General features: G+C 40.1%; 1 protein-coding gene across 3 annotated transcripts in view; it reads right to left on the minus strand.

Annotated features, from left to right (window-relative positions):
* The window catches only part of LOC122557644 (storkhead-box protein 2-like), a 328,439-nt gene extending 314,782 nt beyond the window's left edge, over positions 1–13,657 (minus strand). Inside the window, exon 1 of one of the 3 annotated variants that reach the window (XR_015750909.1) lies at positions 12,668–13,653. Coding sequence is in view for 2 of the 3 variants with exons in the window: in XM_043705457.2 (XP_043561392.2) it covers positions 12,668–13,007 (340 nt within the window). In the remaining variant the exon portion in view is untranslated. Of the gene's footprint in view, positions 1–12,667 lie in introns of all 3 variants that reach the window. The other 2 variants (XM_043705457.2, XM_043705438.2) reach the window with 2 other exon arrangements.
* Positions 13,658–17,838: the final 4,181 nt, after the last annotated feature.

Below are 17,838 nucleotides of genomic sequence, written 5' to 3' on the forward strand. Positions count from 1 at the left end.
TTCGGGTATTCTGTATCAGCTCTCTTTAGAAGGCTAGGTATCATCTCACAACTTTACTGTGAAAGTCACTGTCAATCCAACAGTGGATTCAAATTTACAGTAATTAACTTTGTTTACTGACATTCATCCATGTAAATTACCATGATTAGTTATAGATCAGACAATTCAAGATATTCTATTAGAAATAGCATAGGATCTGCATACAAAAACACCTATAATCTTTAGCCCTTAATTCTATTTCTTGGAAATGAAGCTTGGTTAGTATCTTTCAAAGTTTAGAAGATGTTTCAAAAAATGGCAGAGGAAGAGAGGATCTCCATGCCTTATGCCCTTAGATAAAACAAATGTGAAATTTTACAGGTCATGCAATCCAGACTGGAAGAGCTTTGTACAAAGGTTCCATTAGCCTGTGGAAGTAAGATAGGTGAATGTTGCTCCCACTCTAGAGAGTGCCTTCTCAGCACTCACGAAAAAGCCACAGTGGGACTTTTCCTATTGAGTAAGTCAGACCCTTACAAATATCAATCTGCAGAGGCTTCTACTTTTTCAGATGGTGTCTAATGTCCTTGTGATTGAATTGATTCATTAAAGCACAAAACAAAATTAAAATCTGGGGAGCTCCACTTCAGGAAAGCAAGTCAATAGTCCAGCATGACACATGACACACTCAATAACCAGTACCTTCACAGAAACATTTTTATCGCCTTTGCATGGATCTTCTTCCAAAGAAATATCACTAAATGGATACCAACACTTGACATTTTTGTTGAATTATCAGGCCACAGAAGTGTAATTTTTTTGTGCTACTGATGTTCGAAGCAAAACAAAAATTGCATTATCTTTGATACAAATGTGGAATAGCAAATTTGGTGTAGGATGGAGCAGGAAAGGGGAATATAGGAAGTAACATGGGGATTTATGAAACTCACAAAAATAGAAATTGCTGAAAAAATTCAGCAGGTCTGGCAGCATTTGTGGAGGGAAAGCAGAGTTAATGTTTCAAGTCCTGTGACCCTTCTTCAGAAGGGAATTGATGTTGTCCCAAAAAGGGTTTCTTCTGCAAAGATTTCAACAAATACATTTTTCTGATACAGCAAGAGTGAAATTCACAGGATGGGGAGTTAAAGTGGGTAGTGGTACATCTGTCACCAGTTCTGCAGCTAGTTCAATATTGGTTCCACTGACTTGAATGGCAATAGACAGAATACTGCACTGTTTATCTCTTGCCCAAGTCAGTTTCTCTCCCAAAATAATAATGAAATTTATTCCCCAAATCATTGGCTTCCTAGATACTCGAAGTAAAGGTTCAAAATTCCTTTACGTTACAAACATGGACAATTAAAAAGAAGCGAAACACAGAGTGCTATTTTCCCTTGAGCAGCTGAATCTTTGATCTTGAAGCTACTGCAGCTAAGCTGCAGCTGTGTATTCCCACTTGGCTGCATTCTGACCCCATTTCCCTGGCAGTGCCTGGTGCAGTTAGATCAGATATGCTCTCTCTGTTGCATCTAACCTTGGACTTGACTTCAGAAAAGTTTATAGCTGATAGTGCCAACTATTTTGGAGAACACAGCCAAAAATATATTGTTAATATTTAAAAGGCAACCTCCATGTGTGGTGCTTAAAACAAAAGGCTGCAGGCAACAGTTGTGTTTTTTTTTAAATAATAATGTCTTATTTTTTAGCTTTTTCAGCAAAAATGGCAGAAGCTCCTTTAACTGCAAATTAGATAAGATCAGGTTGTGTTCAACAATAAGTCTGATTAATATACAAAATTTCCTATGAATTTCCATTCTCCTGAATTTCTATTAACACAAGCATATAATTAACATGTTTCAAGTCAGTTATGCACACCCCAGTGATAAAATGTGACCTTTCAAACTTCTTTTGCCCTGTAGCCTCCCTCACTAATTAATCCCCCACTGATATGTAACAAAGGCATCAGTCTTCTAAGAGATTATCAAAAAGGTCGAGAAGAAAGTGAGTTTCCAATTCACCTCAGTAACCAGTTATTCCAGGCCATTAATTAAACCACTTTGTTAATCCAATAATTTCTCAGTCATCTTTTTTATTGCTACCCATCTTTCCCAAGTCAAATTCAAATTTGCAAGTAATTATAGCAGGATTTCAACACATTTTCTAGTTCAAATTAGTCCCCATTTCTGGATAACTTGTCTCGGAATGCAACCAATTAGTCATTACAACACTTCTGAAAGATCTCCTGAACTCACAGTTCTGAGGTGACAACTACAAACTGAGCCAAGCAGACATCATGAAACAGAAAAAAATGAATTTCACAGGAATCAATTGACCATATATGTATACATGTACAAGCAAGATTTGCATTTACCTTATTTATTAGATTAGCAGGAATAGGGATCTTTCAATTGGCATGAAGTTGTAGGATGGTCTTTTCTAATAAGCTTGCATAAATTACTTTATACAGTACAATCCTGAATATCTAAATTTCTTAAAACTGTGTGTATGGGAATAAGTTGGACTTAAATCATTGAATAAAAGGGTATTAGTCAAATCAAAGTGCTCTCTTAAATTTAACAATAATTGAGGGTACAGAACTAATCCTCAAGTTATGAATACTCTGAAGACTGGTGTGTTCCATAATTAAGTTGTGCAACATTATAGGTGATGTCTCATATAGCACCAGAAATGCAATATTTTTCAAATCAATCAGTTATGCAATACTGATGAAAAGTGACCTCGCAACCTTTTTGGGTGTTGCCTCCCCACTAATCACTGCCCCACTGACATGTGACAAAGACTTGTCCTTTAAGCTTTAATTTCATCTCAGCATTCAGTTATACAGGTCATTAATAAACCAGTTAGAACGTTAATGCTAATCCAAGAGTTGCTGGTTTACAGGTAAGATATTAAAACTGAGGGCACAGCTGTGTGGTCAGGCAGTTTTAGACGACTTTATGGCACAAACTGTAGTGCAGGGGAACTCTCTAGGTGTCATGGTTTTTGCTGATCCCTGAAACATATGTCCAAAATTATTCATCTGTAGAATATTGGTATTATAAAATTTACTGGGTTTTTGGCCTGCATAAAACACTACAAGTAATTCATTATCTGCCAAGCACTCTGCAATGTTTTGAGACCATGGAAGAAACTACAAGAAACATGTTCTTTGCTTTTAGCCACAAATTAATATCACAACTAATAATTCATCTTATTTCCCTCTGTCAAACTCCACTATACACTTAAATGACATAACAGGACACATTGACTAGGTTTTTATGTTTGTCGTTGTGAAATATTACGATCACCAGAGAAACTAATAACATTTAAAAGGAAATTCAAACTCAGCAGTTCTGAGAAGGATCACTCAACTGAATCCTGTGCAAGGACTATATATATACTTTTATTTTGGAAATATCTAAAAAGTGGAAATTTAAACTATTAGAGTTTTTAACAACTGTGAGCTACATTAACAACTTAGTACTGCGGAGATCTGCACACCACACCTTAGGAAGGATATATTGGCCTTGGAGAGAGTACAACATAGGTTTACAAGAATGAGATTACATAAATCAGCCCTGTTTACACTCGAATTTCAAAGGTTGAGGAGTGATCAGATCAAAATCTTCAAGATGTTAACAGGAAAAGAAAAGGTAGATGAAGATAAATTATTTCCATTGGTGAGATTCTAGAACAAGGAGGCATACTCTGAGAACTATTGACAGACGTTCAGGAGAGATATTAGGAAGCACTTCTGCACACAAAGGGTGGGAGGTGTTTGGGACTCTCTTCCACAATGGCAGTGATACTGGATCAGTCATATTTTAAAATTTTAATATTTTTGTTAAGGAAAGGTATAAGGGATATGGACCAAAGGCAGGTGCATGGAGCTCAGCTACAGATCTCATTGAATGGTGGAACAGGCTTTGTGAGGTTGAATGGCCTACTCCTGTTCCTATGTTAGCATGTCACTTGAAAAAAGTGAAAGTGTTGAGTCGTTATTTGACGGTCACACAAACGAGGTAACATTTACAGAAACAGGATTTGATTACTTTGAGAAATATACTGGCACCAGGTTATCTTTCTGCTTAAACAAAATTGCCCAGCAACAGCCTTTTGAATCTGCTGTAATGTACAGTTTGCTACAGACCTGGGATACTTACACTTAGACGTCTAAAAATCTGCATGGTGAGTCAGATACTTCTTTCTGCTTCATTGACTAGAAGGAAAGTAGTGCTGAAATACTTTGGAAACAAAGAATTTTTAACTAATAATAACATAATATTTAATCACCAAATATCAAAAAAATGTGAGAAAGGCACCTCATTCCAACTCAGCCTTGTGGCTTGGATTCTCAAACCACAGAAACTTGTTCCTTTTTGCCTACATTTTTTTTCCACACATCATATTTCTGTAAAGCTGTCTGACATATCCATGCTATTTGTAAATAAATGTGTGTGCATTCAGATTTAAAGTGGGTGTAGTTTAAATTTGTGTTTTATTAATTAATAATTCATTCTGCTACTTGTAAAGGATGAGCTTGATATAATAACTAAGTTGTTTGTTTGTGTATTTATGAAACCCAGTGTAAGTTTCTTCTTTCTTAAATGGTGATCAAGGTCAGGCAAGTTCACTATCTTAATAATTAAACTGGTCACTTACATATTTGTGAGAATTTACAGAACAGAGAGATTTGACTTTCCATTAGGTTCCCCATAACGGTTTGGGGGCATGTTGTACGGTCATTGGACACCAACAATGAGAGATTGATGTGGACTAAAAGTAATTCATAAGTATGGAAGGAATAGGTACCGGTTTCTCATACTGTAAAATAAAATGGCATCAAAAGTGATGAAATATACCCTATAGATAGGAGAGGTACCTCTGAGTGATTTACAAGACTGGAAGAAGGCAAAGGCTGTAGAGTTGGCAAGTGAATTGAAGATATATTTCTTGAAAAGGCAGAGAAAAAATTAAATTATTGGCACAACATTTGGTGGAAATACAGGTCATGCTAGGGCTGCCAAGTAATGAGACACTTGAGTTAGTGGGAATGAGTCTATAGCTATAGTAGCTTGAACATGAGAAAGACCTAAAGCTGCTGGAAACAAAAAGGGAGAAGGAACATAAAGAACTGAACCTAAGGAAAAAGAAGAATAGAATTTCAGAGCCTGGAACAACAAATTCAGGTGAGAGAAAATGATAAAGAGAGGGAAATAAGAAAAGCCTTAAAAAGATGCAAATTTAAAACAGAGACTTTGAATGCAGATAGCTCTAATGAGGTAAACCAGACCCTCAATCTAAAGTACAGTCAGGAAAATGCTGAAATTTGTACAGACTCTACCAATATTTGAGGAAGAGGATGTGAAGTCATGCTTCATACCATTTGAGAAGGCATCAAAACAAATGAAATGGCACAGGAAAACTGGACAGCGCACTGTCAGAGCAGGTTCACAGGTAGAACACGTGAAATTTATACATTGCTGTTAAGGAAGGTAACTATGAATTATGACAAAGCTAAGTGGGACTGTGAGTGCTGAGGAGGATGTAATGAGGCTTCAGGGTGAATTAGACAAGTTGAATGAATAGGAGAAAGTGAGGACTGCAGATGCTGGAGATCAGAGTCAAAACTGTAGTGCTGGAAAAGCACAGCAGGTCAGGCAGCATCGTGGAAGCAGGAGAATCGATGTTTTGGGCACAAGCCCTTCATCAGGAATTGGTCAATGGGGTTTGTATGTACTGAAGTATAGATGAATAAAAAGTATCAAATTGAGACAGGCTGGACAAACTGGGATAAAGGCACGATGTTTTTATCTGGCCAGGGAGTCCAAATAAAGGGGACCCAACTTTAAGCTGGCAAATCTGTTCAAAATCTGTTCCATTTAGCACATTAGTAGTGTCACACACAGACCAAACCTATGTGCCTCCAGTTCAAATTCCAAAATCTAAAATAAAGGATATCAATAGACAGAACCTTACATCACAGGGCAAATCTGACCTGTGCTAAGAAAGAGCGAAAACAGCAGAGGTAGTCTTTGAGCCAAGACAACCGTATGTTGAAATTAGAGTCATTAGGCCAAACTCAAAATGAAGGACAATACACAGTAAACTTTTCATAAGGTTAGCCCTTTGCTTTTCACTTACTGCTTTGAAGTGAGCATAGAGATAGTTAAAGGTATTGAAGAGTTGCTAAAAGGTTGTGAAGTGTGACTCAGAATGAGAAATGATCCAACCAAAGTTGTTTTCATTCCATGGTTAAACACATGAAAAGCTTGAGAATATGTACAGATTGACTTCTTTGAAGTGGAATGGAAAGAATATTTTGTTTTGGACAATAGCTATAACAAGTGTTGAGTCTCTGCCCAATGCCTCAAGAACTAAAATATTTTAGTTCTCTTAGGTTTTGAGAAGTTTGTAATGTATGGGTTGCAAGAGGTATTGCAAAATAATGGCCCAAAGTCTGAGTTAAAAGTAGTTATGTGTGAGAACAGAACCTAATTCACTTTATTACAGTGCTCCCTGAATTTGTTTCTGTTGTGAACCTATTTTGATGCTTAAACTGGTGTAACCCCAGAGTGAAAATGGCAGGTGGGAAGAGTTGTTAAGCAGGGTGGAGGCTCAAACATTACCATAGATTAACATTTGCAGACTGTGTTGCTGTCAGTAGCAGGCCTCAGAACTCATTGGATTAGGCCACCCCATAAGCAAACAAAAAGCATATTACAGGGACCTTGAAACCAATTCCAGGATTAAGTCTCTCTTCCACGTGTTATTACTGCCTCAGAGTTTATGGCCTACATTTCTGGAGAAACTTCCACTAGTGTCACATAGATCATTTGCATGAAAGAGAATATTGACCAAAAACAAAGCATGATCAAATTCCTTCAACACTCCAAACCAGAAAGAAAGAAAGAGTCACAAGCTGGAAGTTTTGCACGATGACAGAATTCACCAGAAAACCAGAGACCCAAAGTCTTCCATTAAGATGAATCAATCAATGTCATAGTCTCAGCAACTAAGTGGATTTGGTAGTCAAGATCAAAGCTCAAGGTTGATACAAACAGATGTTGAAAGAACTGAGCTGAAAAACGTGTTGCTGGAAAAGCGCAGCAGGTCAGGCAGCATCAAAGGAGCATTCAGGAGAATCGACATTTCAGGCATAAGCCCTTCTGCAGGCATCTCCTGAATGCTCCTTTGATGCTGCCTGACCTGCTGCGCTTTTCCAGCAACACATTTTTCAGCTCTGATCTCCAGCATCTGCAGTCCTCACTTTCTGCTAGTTGAAAGAACTGAGTCAAGCTAATGGAAATTGATGGCGACAGACAGAAAGAAAAAAGCCAGATGGTTTAATTGAAAGTACATAGGAAGGAAGAAAACAATCAATAATTATTCTCCTAATTTCTTATCAATTGATGTTATTTTTTCTAAAGATAAACTGGTGATAGAAAATGTTATATAACTCCTACTATGTCTTTGAGGCTTGCACTTAAGCTGTTATAATTTCCAAGACCAAAGGCTGTCAGATTATTTTCTCAATTTTTCTTGGGCTAGAAGTATCAATTCCATTGACTTGCAAAGGAATTTGAGTGTCCAGTTATCACTTCATGATAAACTTTTCTTGAAAATGTATCCATTGATATACTTTGTGAAGTACCACTGCTGTATTCAGGAAAAAAATATAGCGACCAGGTCTCCCAAATATTGGGAGATTACAATAACGTACTTACATAATATATTCCCATTCAGTTCAGTAAATGTTCTAAATCTATTTTTCGCAAAGTTGAATGATATCAGGCAGATCCACTTGAAGAATAAACATCATTTCATTCACCTGCATTTTATGAATATAAGCAGTAAAAATGTGATATGAACAAAGCCATCTCATATTATATGAGTGAGTTTCTAAAGGTCAAGATTTAATCATTGGTGGGAAGAGATGGCTGAGTGGTATTGTTGCTGGGCTAATAATCCAGTGATGCAGGTAATGTTCTAGACACCTAGATTCAAATCCCACCTGGGTAGAACAAAGAACAGAACAGCTCAGAAATAGGTCTTTCGGCCCACCAAGCCTGCACTGACACATGATGCCATTCTAAACTAAAAAACCTTTTGCCTCCATGTGATCTGGATCCCTCTATTCCCTGGCTTTTCATGGATCTATCAAGATGCTTCCTAAACATTGCTATCGTATCTGCTTCTACCACCTCCTCTGGCAGCATGTTCCAACTACTTACCACATTCTGTGTAAAATACTTGCCCCTCTCATTTGCTTTAAACTTTCCCCATTTTATCTGAAACCTATGGTCCCTCATAATTGACATTTCTACCGGGGAAAAAGACTCCAACTATTCATGTTATGCATGTCACTCATAATTTTGTTACCTTCTATCTAGTCGCCCCTCATCCTCAACACTCAAGTGAAAACAAAACAAGTTTGTCCAATCTCTCCACATACCTTAAACCCTGCAAACCAGGCAACATTCTGGTAAGCCTTTTCTGTATCCTTTCCACAGCCTCCACATCCTTCTAGTGTGGCAGCCAGAACTGTGTGCACGTTCTAAATGTGGTCTAATTAAAATTCTATAAACCTGCAATGTGATTGCCAATTTTTACGCTTTATGCCCTGACCGATGAAAGCGAAAATACCATGTCTTTTTGACTTTCTTATACACCTGTATTGCCACTTTCAAGGAACTGCAAACCTGAATTTGAATGCAATAAAAATCTGGAACTAAAAGCCTAATGATGACACAAAACCATTGTTGATTGCTGTATAAATCCACTTGCTTTATTAATGCCCTTTAGGGAAAGAAGCATCCATTGTTTGCCTGGTCTTGGGAGGTTGTAGAGCTGGAAGAGGAAGAACTTCAAAATTCAGCTGGAAGCTCATCTCAGGATCAAATACAACACCAAGGTTATTAATAGACTGGTTAAGATTACTGCCAGGAAGAGGGATAAAGTCAGTACAGAATTCCTGAGTAAGAAGTGAAAACAATCACCTCAGTCTTTATAACATTTAATCTTTGGAATCTCATCCTATACTGTGTGTCAGGTACACTTTCTGATAATTTAGCATTAATGGAATAGTGAAGAGAGATATGACAAGACATGGTTCAGCTTCAGATGATATCATCAAGGAATACATGAAGATGAGAGGCAGGAGATAACGTGTAGATCCTTAAGGCGCTTAGGATAATAGAACAAGAACAGGAAGGTAAGCCATTGAAAATGAATCTCTGGCTTAGATCAGATATGTAAAATAAAACAGATGAGAGCAATTCCAAACAGCTGGACAGCAAGTGAGAGGTTTTGGAAGCTAAAGTTGTAGTTGAACATGTCAAAAGGTGACTTGATAGAGGTGTACAAGATGATTAGGGGTTTAGATAGGGTTGACCATGAGAACCTTTTTCCATGTATGGAGTCAGCTATTACGAGAGGGGATAGCTTTAAATTAAGGGGTGGTAGGTATAGGACAGATGTTAGGGGTAGATTCTTTACTCAGCGAGTCGTGAGTTCATGGAATGCCCTGCCAGTAGCAGTGGCGGACTCTCCCTCTTTATGGGCATTTAAACGGGCATTGGATAGGCATATGGAGGATAGTGGGCTAGTGTAGGTTAGGTGGGATTGGATCGGCGCAACATCGAGGGCCAAAGGGCCTGTACTGCGCTGTATTTTTCTATGTTTCTATGTTCTATGTAAAAGCAGCAAACAGAATGAGGCGGGAAAGGTTTTCTTTGTATCGATAGGATATCATCTGCAACTTTAATAAGAACTGATTCAGTCATGTGGCAGAGGTTGAAACCTGATTGGAGGGATTGGGATCGGGGGCGGAATTCAAAACTAGGGGACATATATTCAAGGTGAGAGGAGAAAGATTTAAAAAGGACATGAATGGCAACTTATTTTACACAGAGAGTGCTTTGTGTGTGGAATGAACTGTCAGAGAAAGTGGTGGGTGCAGGTACAGTTACAATGTTTAAGACATAGGACATAAATAGGACAGGTTTGAAGGGAATTGGCCAAGCACAGGCAGACGAGACTAGTTAGCTTTGGAACGTGGTCGGCATGGACCAGTTGTACCAAAAAGTCCATTTCCATGCTGTATGACTCTATGCCTTAATGGTATACACGTTCAAGGACTTTGGAAAGGAAAGTACATTTGAATATGAGTGGTGAGGAGGGTAGAGTTAAGGGCTTTTTATACTTTATTCTTTCATGGAATGTGGACATACTGATAAGGCCAGTCTTTGCATTTTTCCCATCCCTAACTGCGCTCAAGGGCAAATGAGAACCTAACACATTTTGGAGGAAAGGGTGGTGATGACAGCAGATTTCAAGACATGGACTAACAGCTGAAGAGATAGAATCATTGAAAATACCAGCTAACACAGGTACTAAGGAGGGAGTGGGTGGTCAGCAGTTTAGTGGGAACTGGGGCAAAATGTGGTTGGCTACTTGCAATATCAGCACTCTTTATTGATTGGAAAACCATTAGTGGATACTGTATCCTAAAGAACATTTGACCATTGTCTTATTTTAATAAACAGCAACTTTGAAAATCTGCAATGACAGAACAAAACTACCAGCTGTCAAATTCAACTGCTCTGTGCTTTGCTAGAAAAAGAAGTTTTTGTCTCAAGTGCCTCTCCAAACTCCATTCTTTCAGTATTTTGCACACTGAGTATTCTAATGAATGACTGAAATGTATGCTTTTAGTGTAGGCGATTATTTTATATATTAGTGTTTTTTAAACCTATCTATATAAGAGCTGATAAAGTCATAGAGTCATAAAAGGTATACAGCAGAGAAACAGACGCTTCAGTCCAACTCATCTGACAAGATATCCTAAATGATAACTACTTCTGCTTGAATTTCTGAAATTAGTATTAGCTGCTGAAAGAATAAAGCCATTAGCACAGCAGAACACTTAATTAGTTCACAAATAAAACAATACAAGAATATTGTTATTCGGTGACCTTATACAGACCAGTATTTGAATTTGGTGACAGAAATCTGACAATCACAAAAACTTTCTGAAAAGCCTTGAACATCCATCCTCTTTTGGAAAAAAGACACCAAATTTTAAAATCTGATAATTACAATACATGACTTTCCAGAGATTTGCCTTATTAAAATTACATTTATCATGTTTATTTTGTCAAAAAATAGATTCAATGTGTTTTTTTTCCTGGAATCCTGCATCAACCATTGTCCTCAATCCTATACTATTACAATCTCAATTCTCACACCACTAATAAGTAAGTCTCAAATGGTGACTGTAGTTAACACAGACCAATTGGTATAATAATCACTGCAGAAACCAAGCAGAGACCATCTTTGATTTGGGGTTCCCATTATGTATTGACCGTTTTTGAAAACTCATATTTTTAAACAGAATTGGTCAGGTACACACCAAACCAATTCCATTCAAAATTTTGAGACTACATATCAACCTCTGATATATACTTATGAAATAGTTTGTGTGTAAATTGTTGAATTTTGTATTGTTTTTCTTGTAATTGACAGAGCATGTGGTGACCTCCCCAGTCAAGTAACACAACAACCAGCATATTCAGCATACCGGTTTGTATACACTACTGGAATTGTTTTTCGAAGAACTATGAGCTAGTTTACTCACGTAGATACTAAGTACAGTACTGCATTATTAAAGTACATATATGCAGTATCATTATTGCAATCAGTTTTGTGTTTGTAAATTTTAAAACGGAATGGGAATCATTACGACTTATTAAAACTTTTTAGCTAATCAACAACTGGTAAAATTACGTACATTATATTCCCAGCTAATACTATATCTAAGTGGATCCATATTCTCCAATAATTCTTCATTAGATCGGAGCGCATTAATGGCATACTTATGCGTCTAAAAAGCAACTATTCAATAGTCCGGTTGCATGGCAGCATTCCAACCAGCAGCTAAGAGTTATATCTTTCATTTGCTCTGGGTAAACAGGCTTTGCAAACACCAATGCTTTCGGTTAGAGTCTGGTCTCTCCGACCAGAATGGACCTGCAACTCCTCCGTTCTACCAGAGAAATGTTGCCTGCACAGTGAACCATTTCAGTAAATATTGAAAGATAACTAGTATAAATAGCAGGCTGCGATATTAAGGTCTGCGCTGTTGCACTAGAGTTCAAAAATAATAAATCGGAATCACATGCTTTTTATTCAGCAAGTTGGGGTGTATGTCATTATCATCCAAGTACTTGCAGTCTCTAGTCCGTCTTCTGTGAGTGCATTTTAAAAAAAAACTGGCGCGTCTGTTAAAGGCATCAAACAAATTGAGGACAGTTTCGAAATACAATGTACGACATGAGTCCGTGCAAATGCATTTGCTCTATCATTATGTCCTTTTGGAAACTGCCTAAATATTTCTGAGATGAAAAGTTCATCATTGTCAACTCGAGTGGGAGTTTTGAAAGGTGCGAATATCAACTGGTTGCGGTACTGAAGTAGTAACTAGAGAGATTATGGGTTCAAAACCGAGGGCAAGATCTGACAATGAAACATTCGCACTGAGATTGCAACATGATTTCCAGCCTCCACACAGTAGTTTGTTTGTTTTTTTGTTAAAGCAGGTCACACAACACTGGGCTGGTGCACTATCCCCCAAAATACCTGTTCAAACCCAGAATGTTTTACACCTAATGAAGGCATTGGCACTCACCCAGATACTTTATACCGAAGCCCCGGGGAGGTTTAAGGGATCTCCTCATCCAGGCTTCCCTCAACACTTCCAGGTGGGACTCCTTGCCCTGGATCAGCAGGACGTGTTCGTCGATCCAGCCGAGGAAGAAAGCCTCCGAGATGGCGTCTGTCACTCTCTTGTTCCAGAAGTGCTGCATGTTCTCCGCTTTAAAGTCGGCGAAGATCTCGTAGCCGGTGTGGTGGTGCTGAATGTTGTCGGTGACCGCCACCGCAGCCCTGGCCGAGCCGCTCCGAGCCAGCACCACGGCCAGAGAGTGGGGGGCGATCTGCAGGAACTTCTCCATTCCCCCCTGCGGCATGGCCCCGAGGTGACGGAGAGACACCGCTGCTGCAGCCGCCCGGGGGAACTGACAAAACTATGGGCAAGAGGGTTACTCTGTCAGCCTCTCCGCACTGAATCCCCCGCAGCCAGCGATGCTTTGCATTTCTCCGCACGGATGGTGTCGGAGCGCAGCCCGGGGAGAGGGAGGGGGCAGTGCTCAGGGTGAGGGGAGGAAGGGCCTCACCGCGGGGTGGGGAGGGCGGTATTCCTGCCCCCTCCCCACCTCCACCTGCCTTGGGCTCCCAAAACCAGTCCCCTGCTCCGGGGAAGGACGTGCCGGCACTGTTTCTCCTTTATCTTGGCAATAACAAGACCCCCCGCCCCTTCTCTTCCCCTCCCTCCCGTTCCTCTGACCCCGCTCCCACTCCCAGATCCTGCTGCCCGCCTGTGGGAAGGTGCCACTCTGCCGTCCCCCTGACAGCTCCACCACCCGCCCGCGCGCCTCCGCGCGAGCCCGCCCATACAGCGCAAGCTCGACCGCGCGCTCCCGGCTACCGCCAGCTGGGCTGCGCGCTCTCGGCTCACACGTTCCCACGTAAGGGGAGGGTATATCAATGAAAGGCGCCTGGGGAAGGGGAATTGAGCGATGTGACTAAGACGAAAAGACATAGAAGCAGAAATTAGGCCATTCAGCCCACCGAGACTACTCCACCATTCAGTCATGGTTGATGTGTTTCTGAACCCCATTCTCCTGCTTTCTCCCTGTAACCAGGGTGGCACGGTGGCTCAGTGGTTAGCACTGATGCCTCACAGCCAGGGGCCTGCGTTCAATTCCTGCCTCTAGCAACTGTGTGGAGTTTGCATATTCTCCCCATGTCTGCTGGTTTGCTGGATGTGTATGCCAGGTGAATTGGCCTTGCTACATTGCACATAGTGTTAGGCGCATTAGTCAGGGGTATATATAGGGTGGTGGAATGTGTCTGGGTGGGTTACTGTTCAGAAGGTTGGGTTGGTGTGGACTTGTTGGGCTGAAGGGCCAGTTTCCAAACTGTAGGGAATCTAGTCTAACTCTTGATCCCCTTGATAACTAAAGAACCTATTGATCTCAGTCTTAAATACACTCAATGACGGTCTTCACAATCTTCTGTGGCAATGCATTCCATAGATTCAACACTCTGGCTGATGACATTTCTCCTCCTCTCCATTCTAAAAAAGTCTTCCCTTTACTCGAAGGCTATACACTCAGTTCCAAGACTCTCCTATCAATGGAAACATCTTCCCAACATCTATTTTGTCCAGGCCATTCAGTATTCTGTGTGTTTCAATTAGATGCCCCTCATCCTTCTAAACTCCATGAAGTATAGTCCCAGAGTCCTCAAACATTCCTCATATGTTAAACTTTTCATTCCTGGGACCATTTTCGTGAACCTCCTCTGAACATGCTGCAGGGCCAGTGCATCCTTCCTGAGGTGTGGGCCCAAAACTGCACACAATACTCCAAAGTGGTCTGACTAGAGCCTTATAGAGTCTAAGAAGTACATTCCTGCTTTTATATTCAAGCTCTTTCAAAATAAGTGCCATCGTTGCATTTGCCTTCCTAACTACTGACTCAACCTGCTAGTTTACCTTGAGAGAATTCTAACTAGAACTCCCAACTGTCTTTGCACTTCAGACCTCTGAATTTTATCCCCATTTAGAAGATAATCCATGCCTCTATGCTTCCTACCAAAGTGCATGACCTCACACTTTCCCACATTGTACTCCATTTGCCACTTCTTTGCCGACTCTCATAACCTGTCCAAATCCTTCTACAGCCTTCCCTACTTCTCAATGCTATCTGCTCCTCCTTTGTATCATCTGCAAACTAGCCTCAGTTCCTTCATCTAGATCATTAATGTATAAAGTGAAAGTTGTGGCCCCAAAACTGAGCCTTGCAAAACACCACTTGTCACCAGTTGCCATCCTGAGAAGGACTCTTTTATCCTGATTCTCTGCTTTTTGCCAGACAGCCAAGCTTGTATCCATGCTAGAACCTTTTGCCCTATTTTACCATACACTTCCAAGTATTCAGAAATCTTATCCTATGCAATGGATTCCAGGATCTTACTCACAACTGAGGTTAGGCTAATCGGTCTGTAATTTTCCGTCTTTTGCCTTCCACACTTTTTAAACAGGATTTAAAAATGTGTTGCTGGAAAAGCGCAGCAGGTCAGGCAGCATCCAACGAGAAGGAGAATCGACGTTTCGAGCATAAGCCCTTCTTCAGGAATCATTCCTGAAGAAGGGCTTATGCCCGAAACGTCAATTCTCCTTCTCCTTGGATGCTGCCTGACCTGCTGCGCTTTTCCAGCAACACATTTTTAAGCTCTGATCTCCCGCATCTGCAGTGCTCACTTTCTCCTTTTTAAACAGGATGTTACGTTAGCGATTTCCTAATCCTCTGGGAGCCTCCCTGATTCTAGCGATTCCTGAAAGGTCACCATTAATGCCTCAGCTATCCCCTTCAGCTATCTTCCTTAGAACTGTTTGTCATTTTTATAAATGACTTAGACACAGGCATAGGTGAATGGATTAGTAAATTTGCAGACGACACTAAAGTCGGTGGAGTAGTGGACAGTTTGGAAGAATGTTACAGGTTGCAGGGGGACGTGGATAAACTGCAGAATTGGGCTGAGAGGTGGCAAATGGAGTTCAATGCAGCTAAATGTGAGGTGATGCATTTTGGGAAGAATAACAGGATGGCAGAGTACTGGGTCAATGGAAAGATTCTTGGTGGTGTGGATGTGCAGAGAGATCTTGGAATCAATGTGCATAGATCGCTGAAAGTTGCCACCCAGGTGGACAGTGCTGTTAAGAAGGCACACGGTGTGTTAGCTTTCATTGGTAGAGGGATTGAGTTCTGGAACCACAATATCATGCTGCAACTATACAAAATGCTGGTGCGGCCACACTTAGAATATTGTGTACAGTTCTGGTACCAATATTTCGGGAAGGATGTGGAAGCATTGGAAAAGGTGCAGAGGACATTTGCCAGGATGTTGCCTGGTCTGGAAGAAAGGTCTTATGAGGAAAGGCTGAGAGACTTGGGTCTGTTCTCATTGGAAAGAAGAAGGCTAAGGGGGGATTTGATAGAGACATACAAGATGATCAGAGGATTAGATAGGGTAGACAGTGAAATACTTTTTCCTAGGATGATGACATCAGCTTGTACGAGAGGGCATAACTACAAATTGAGGGGTGATAGATTTAAGACAGATGTCAGAGGCAGGCTCTTTATGCAGAGAGTGGTCAGGGTGTGGAATGCCCTACCCGCTAATGTAGTCAACCTAGCCACATTAGGGAGATTTAAACAATCCTTAGATAAGCACATGGATGATTTTGGGATAGTGTAGGGGGACGAGCTGAGAATAGTTCACAGGTCAGCGCAGCATCAAGGGCTGAAGGGCCTGTTCTGCGCTGTATTGTTCTATGTTCTAACTCTGGGGTGTAGTCCATCTGGTCCAGGTTATTTATCCAACTTATTCAAACAAAATCACTGGACATGAATGCTACTGTAACACATTTACTGGTTACCTGATCCTACCAAAGATCTCTGCAGAACCCAACAAAACTGGCTATTCCTACGCTGCACTACTGTTACAATGATGTTGTGCAATAAAAGAATCAACTTGCCTGTGGGATCATACGCAAGCCTTTGAGAACAAATTAAGTTCTTCTGTTTTGAAGTGTATTGAGTAGTACACAGGAAAGCGCACAAATGCAATGAATTCAATGATCAATATTTTTCCAGTGACATTGGACAGCATGAATAAGTATTAGCCAGGACACTCTGTCCTGAAGTTCTGAAGGACCACACCCACTAGAAACATTAATTTTGTTTCTCTGCCAGACTTGCTAAGTTTATCCAGCAATTTCTGTATTTGTTACCCATTTCCAGCATTTGCAGTATTTTGTTTTTTACCGCAGAGGTTCTTTGACCTTCCGAGTTACTTTTTGGCAGAAGCAGTTTGGGAATCCATTGCAACTTGCTTGTTGGCAGCTGGGTGGACAGGAGGTTTCCCTATTCTGGATTAGTGGTGCTATTCTTTCCTCCTCCATATCTTCATCCTTCTCTTCATTCTGTTCTGACTCCTTGGATTCTGGAAGACTTTTCTCCCCCTTGTTTATCAGCCCTAGGTAATTCAAAAGTGTAAAGTAGTGTAATTTATTTCCTAAGTTATTTACTTGTGGCACTGTTGATAGGATTCTTGCATGGATTTTTTTAAAAAGTGAAGCATTGCTCTGCCACTCCTGGATGTGAGCATGTGACCTAAACTGATGTTAGCCTGATAAATGGATGTTACAGACCCTTATGTTCAAGGGTTATAAATTCCCTTTGTGACTTGGCCGACCATCATTGCACAAAGAAATCAGTAAAAGTAGATTAACTAGTCATTTACTTTATTTGTGGGATTATCTCATGTTTGTGAAACTTTAATATATGCAGAACATCTGTTTACCTACCCACTAATTGCATGTAAAGTATTTCAAGTGGTCTTTGAGACTGTGATAGCGCAAAAGTTCCAATTATTTTTCAGCAATTCACTGCATTCATTTATCAATCCTATTTATCTCAGAGATGCTGATTGCAATGTTACTTTTTATGAGCTCAATAAAGATATCTCTCTGTGAATTAACTTAATCTATTTTCTTCTCATTTAAAGGGAGGACACATTTTTATACATCTCTCACAGAATTCAAAGTGTTTCACAGCCAATTAAAAATTATTGAAATGTAGGGAATGTGCTAGGCAATTTTCAACAAGTACCCATAATCAACAAATTATGATAAAGTCAACCTTAGTGGTGTTGATTGAAGAATAAATGTTG

The sequence above is a fragment of the Chiloscyllium plagiosum genome, unplaced genomic scaffold, assembly GCF_037043375.1.
Source record: "Chiloscyllium plagiosum isolate Xiang-an unplaced genomic scaffold, Cpla_swu_hap1 HiC_scaffold_2, whole genome shotgun sequence".
Taxonomy (NCBI): Eukaryota; Metazoa; Chordata; class Chondrichthyes; order Orectolobiformes; family Hemiscylliidae; genus Chiloscyllium; species Chiloscyllium plagiosum.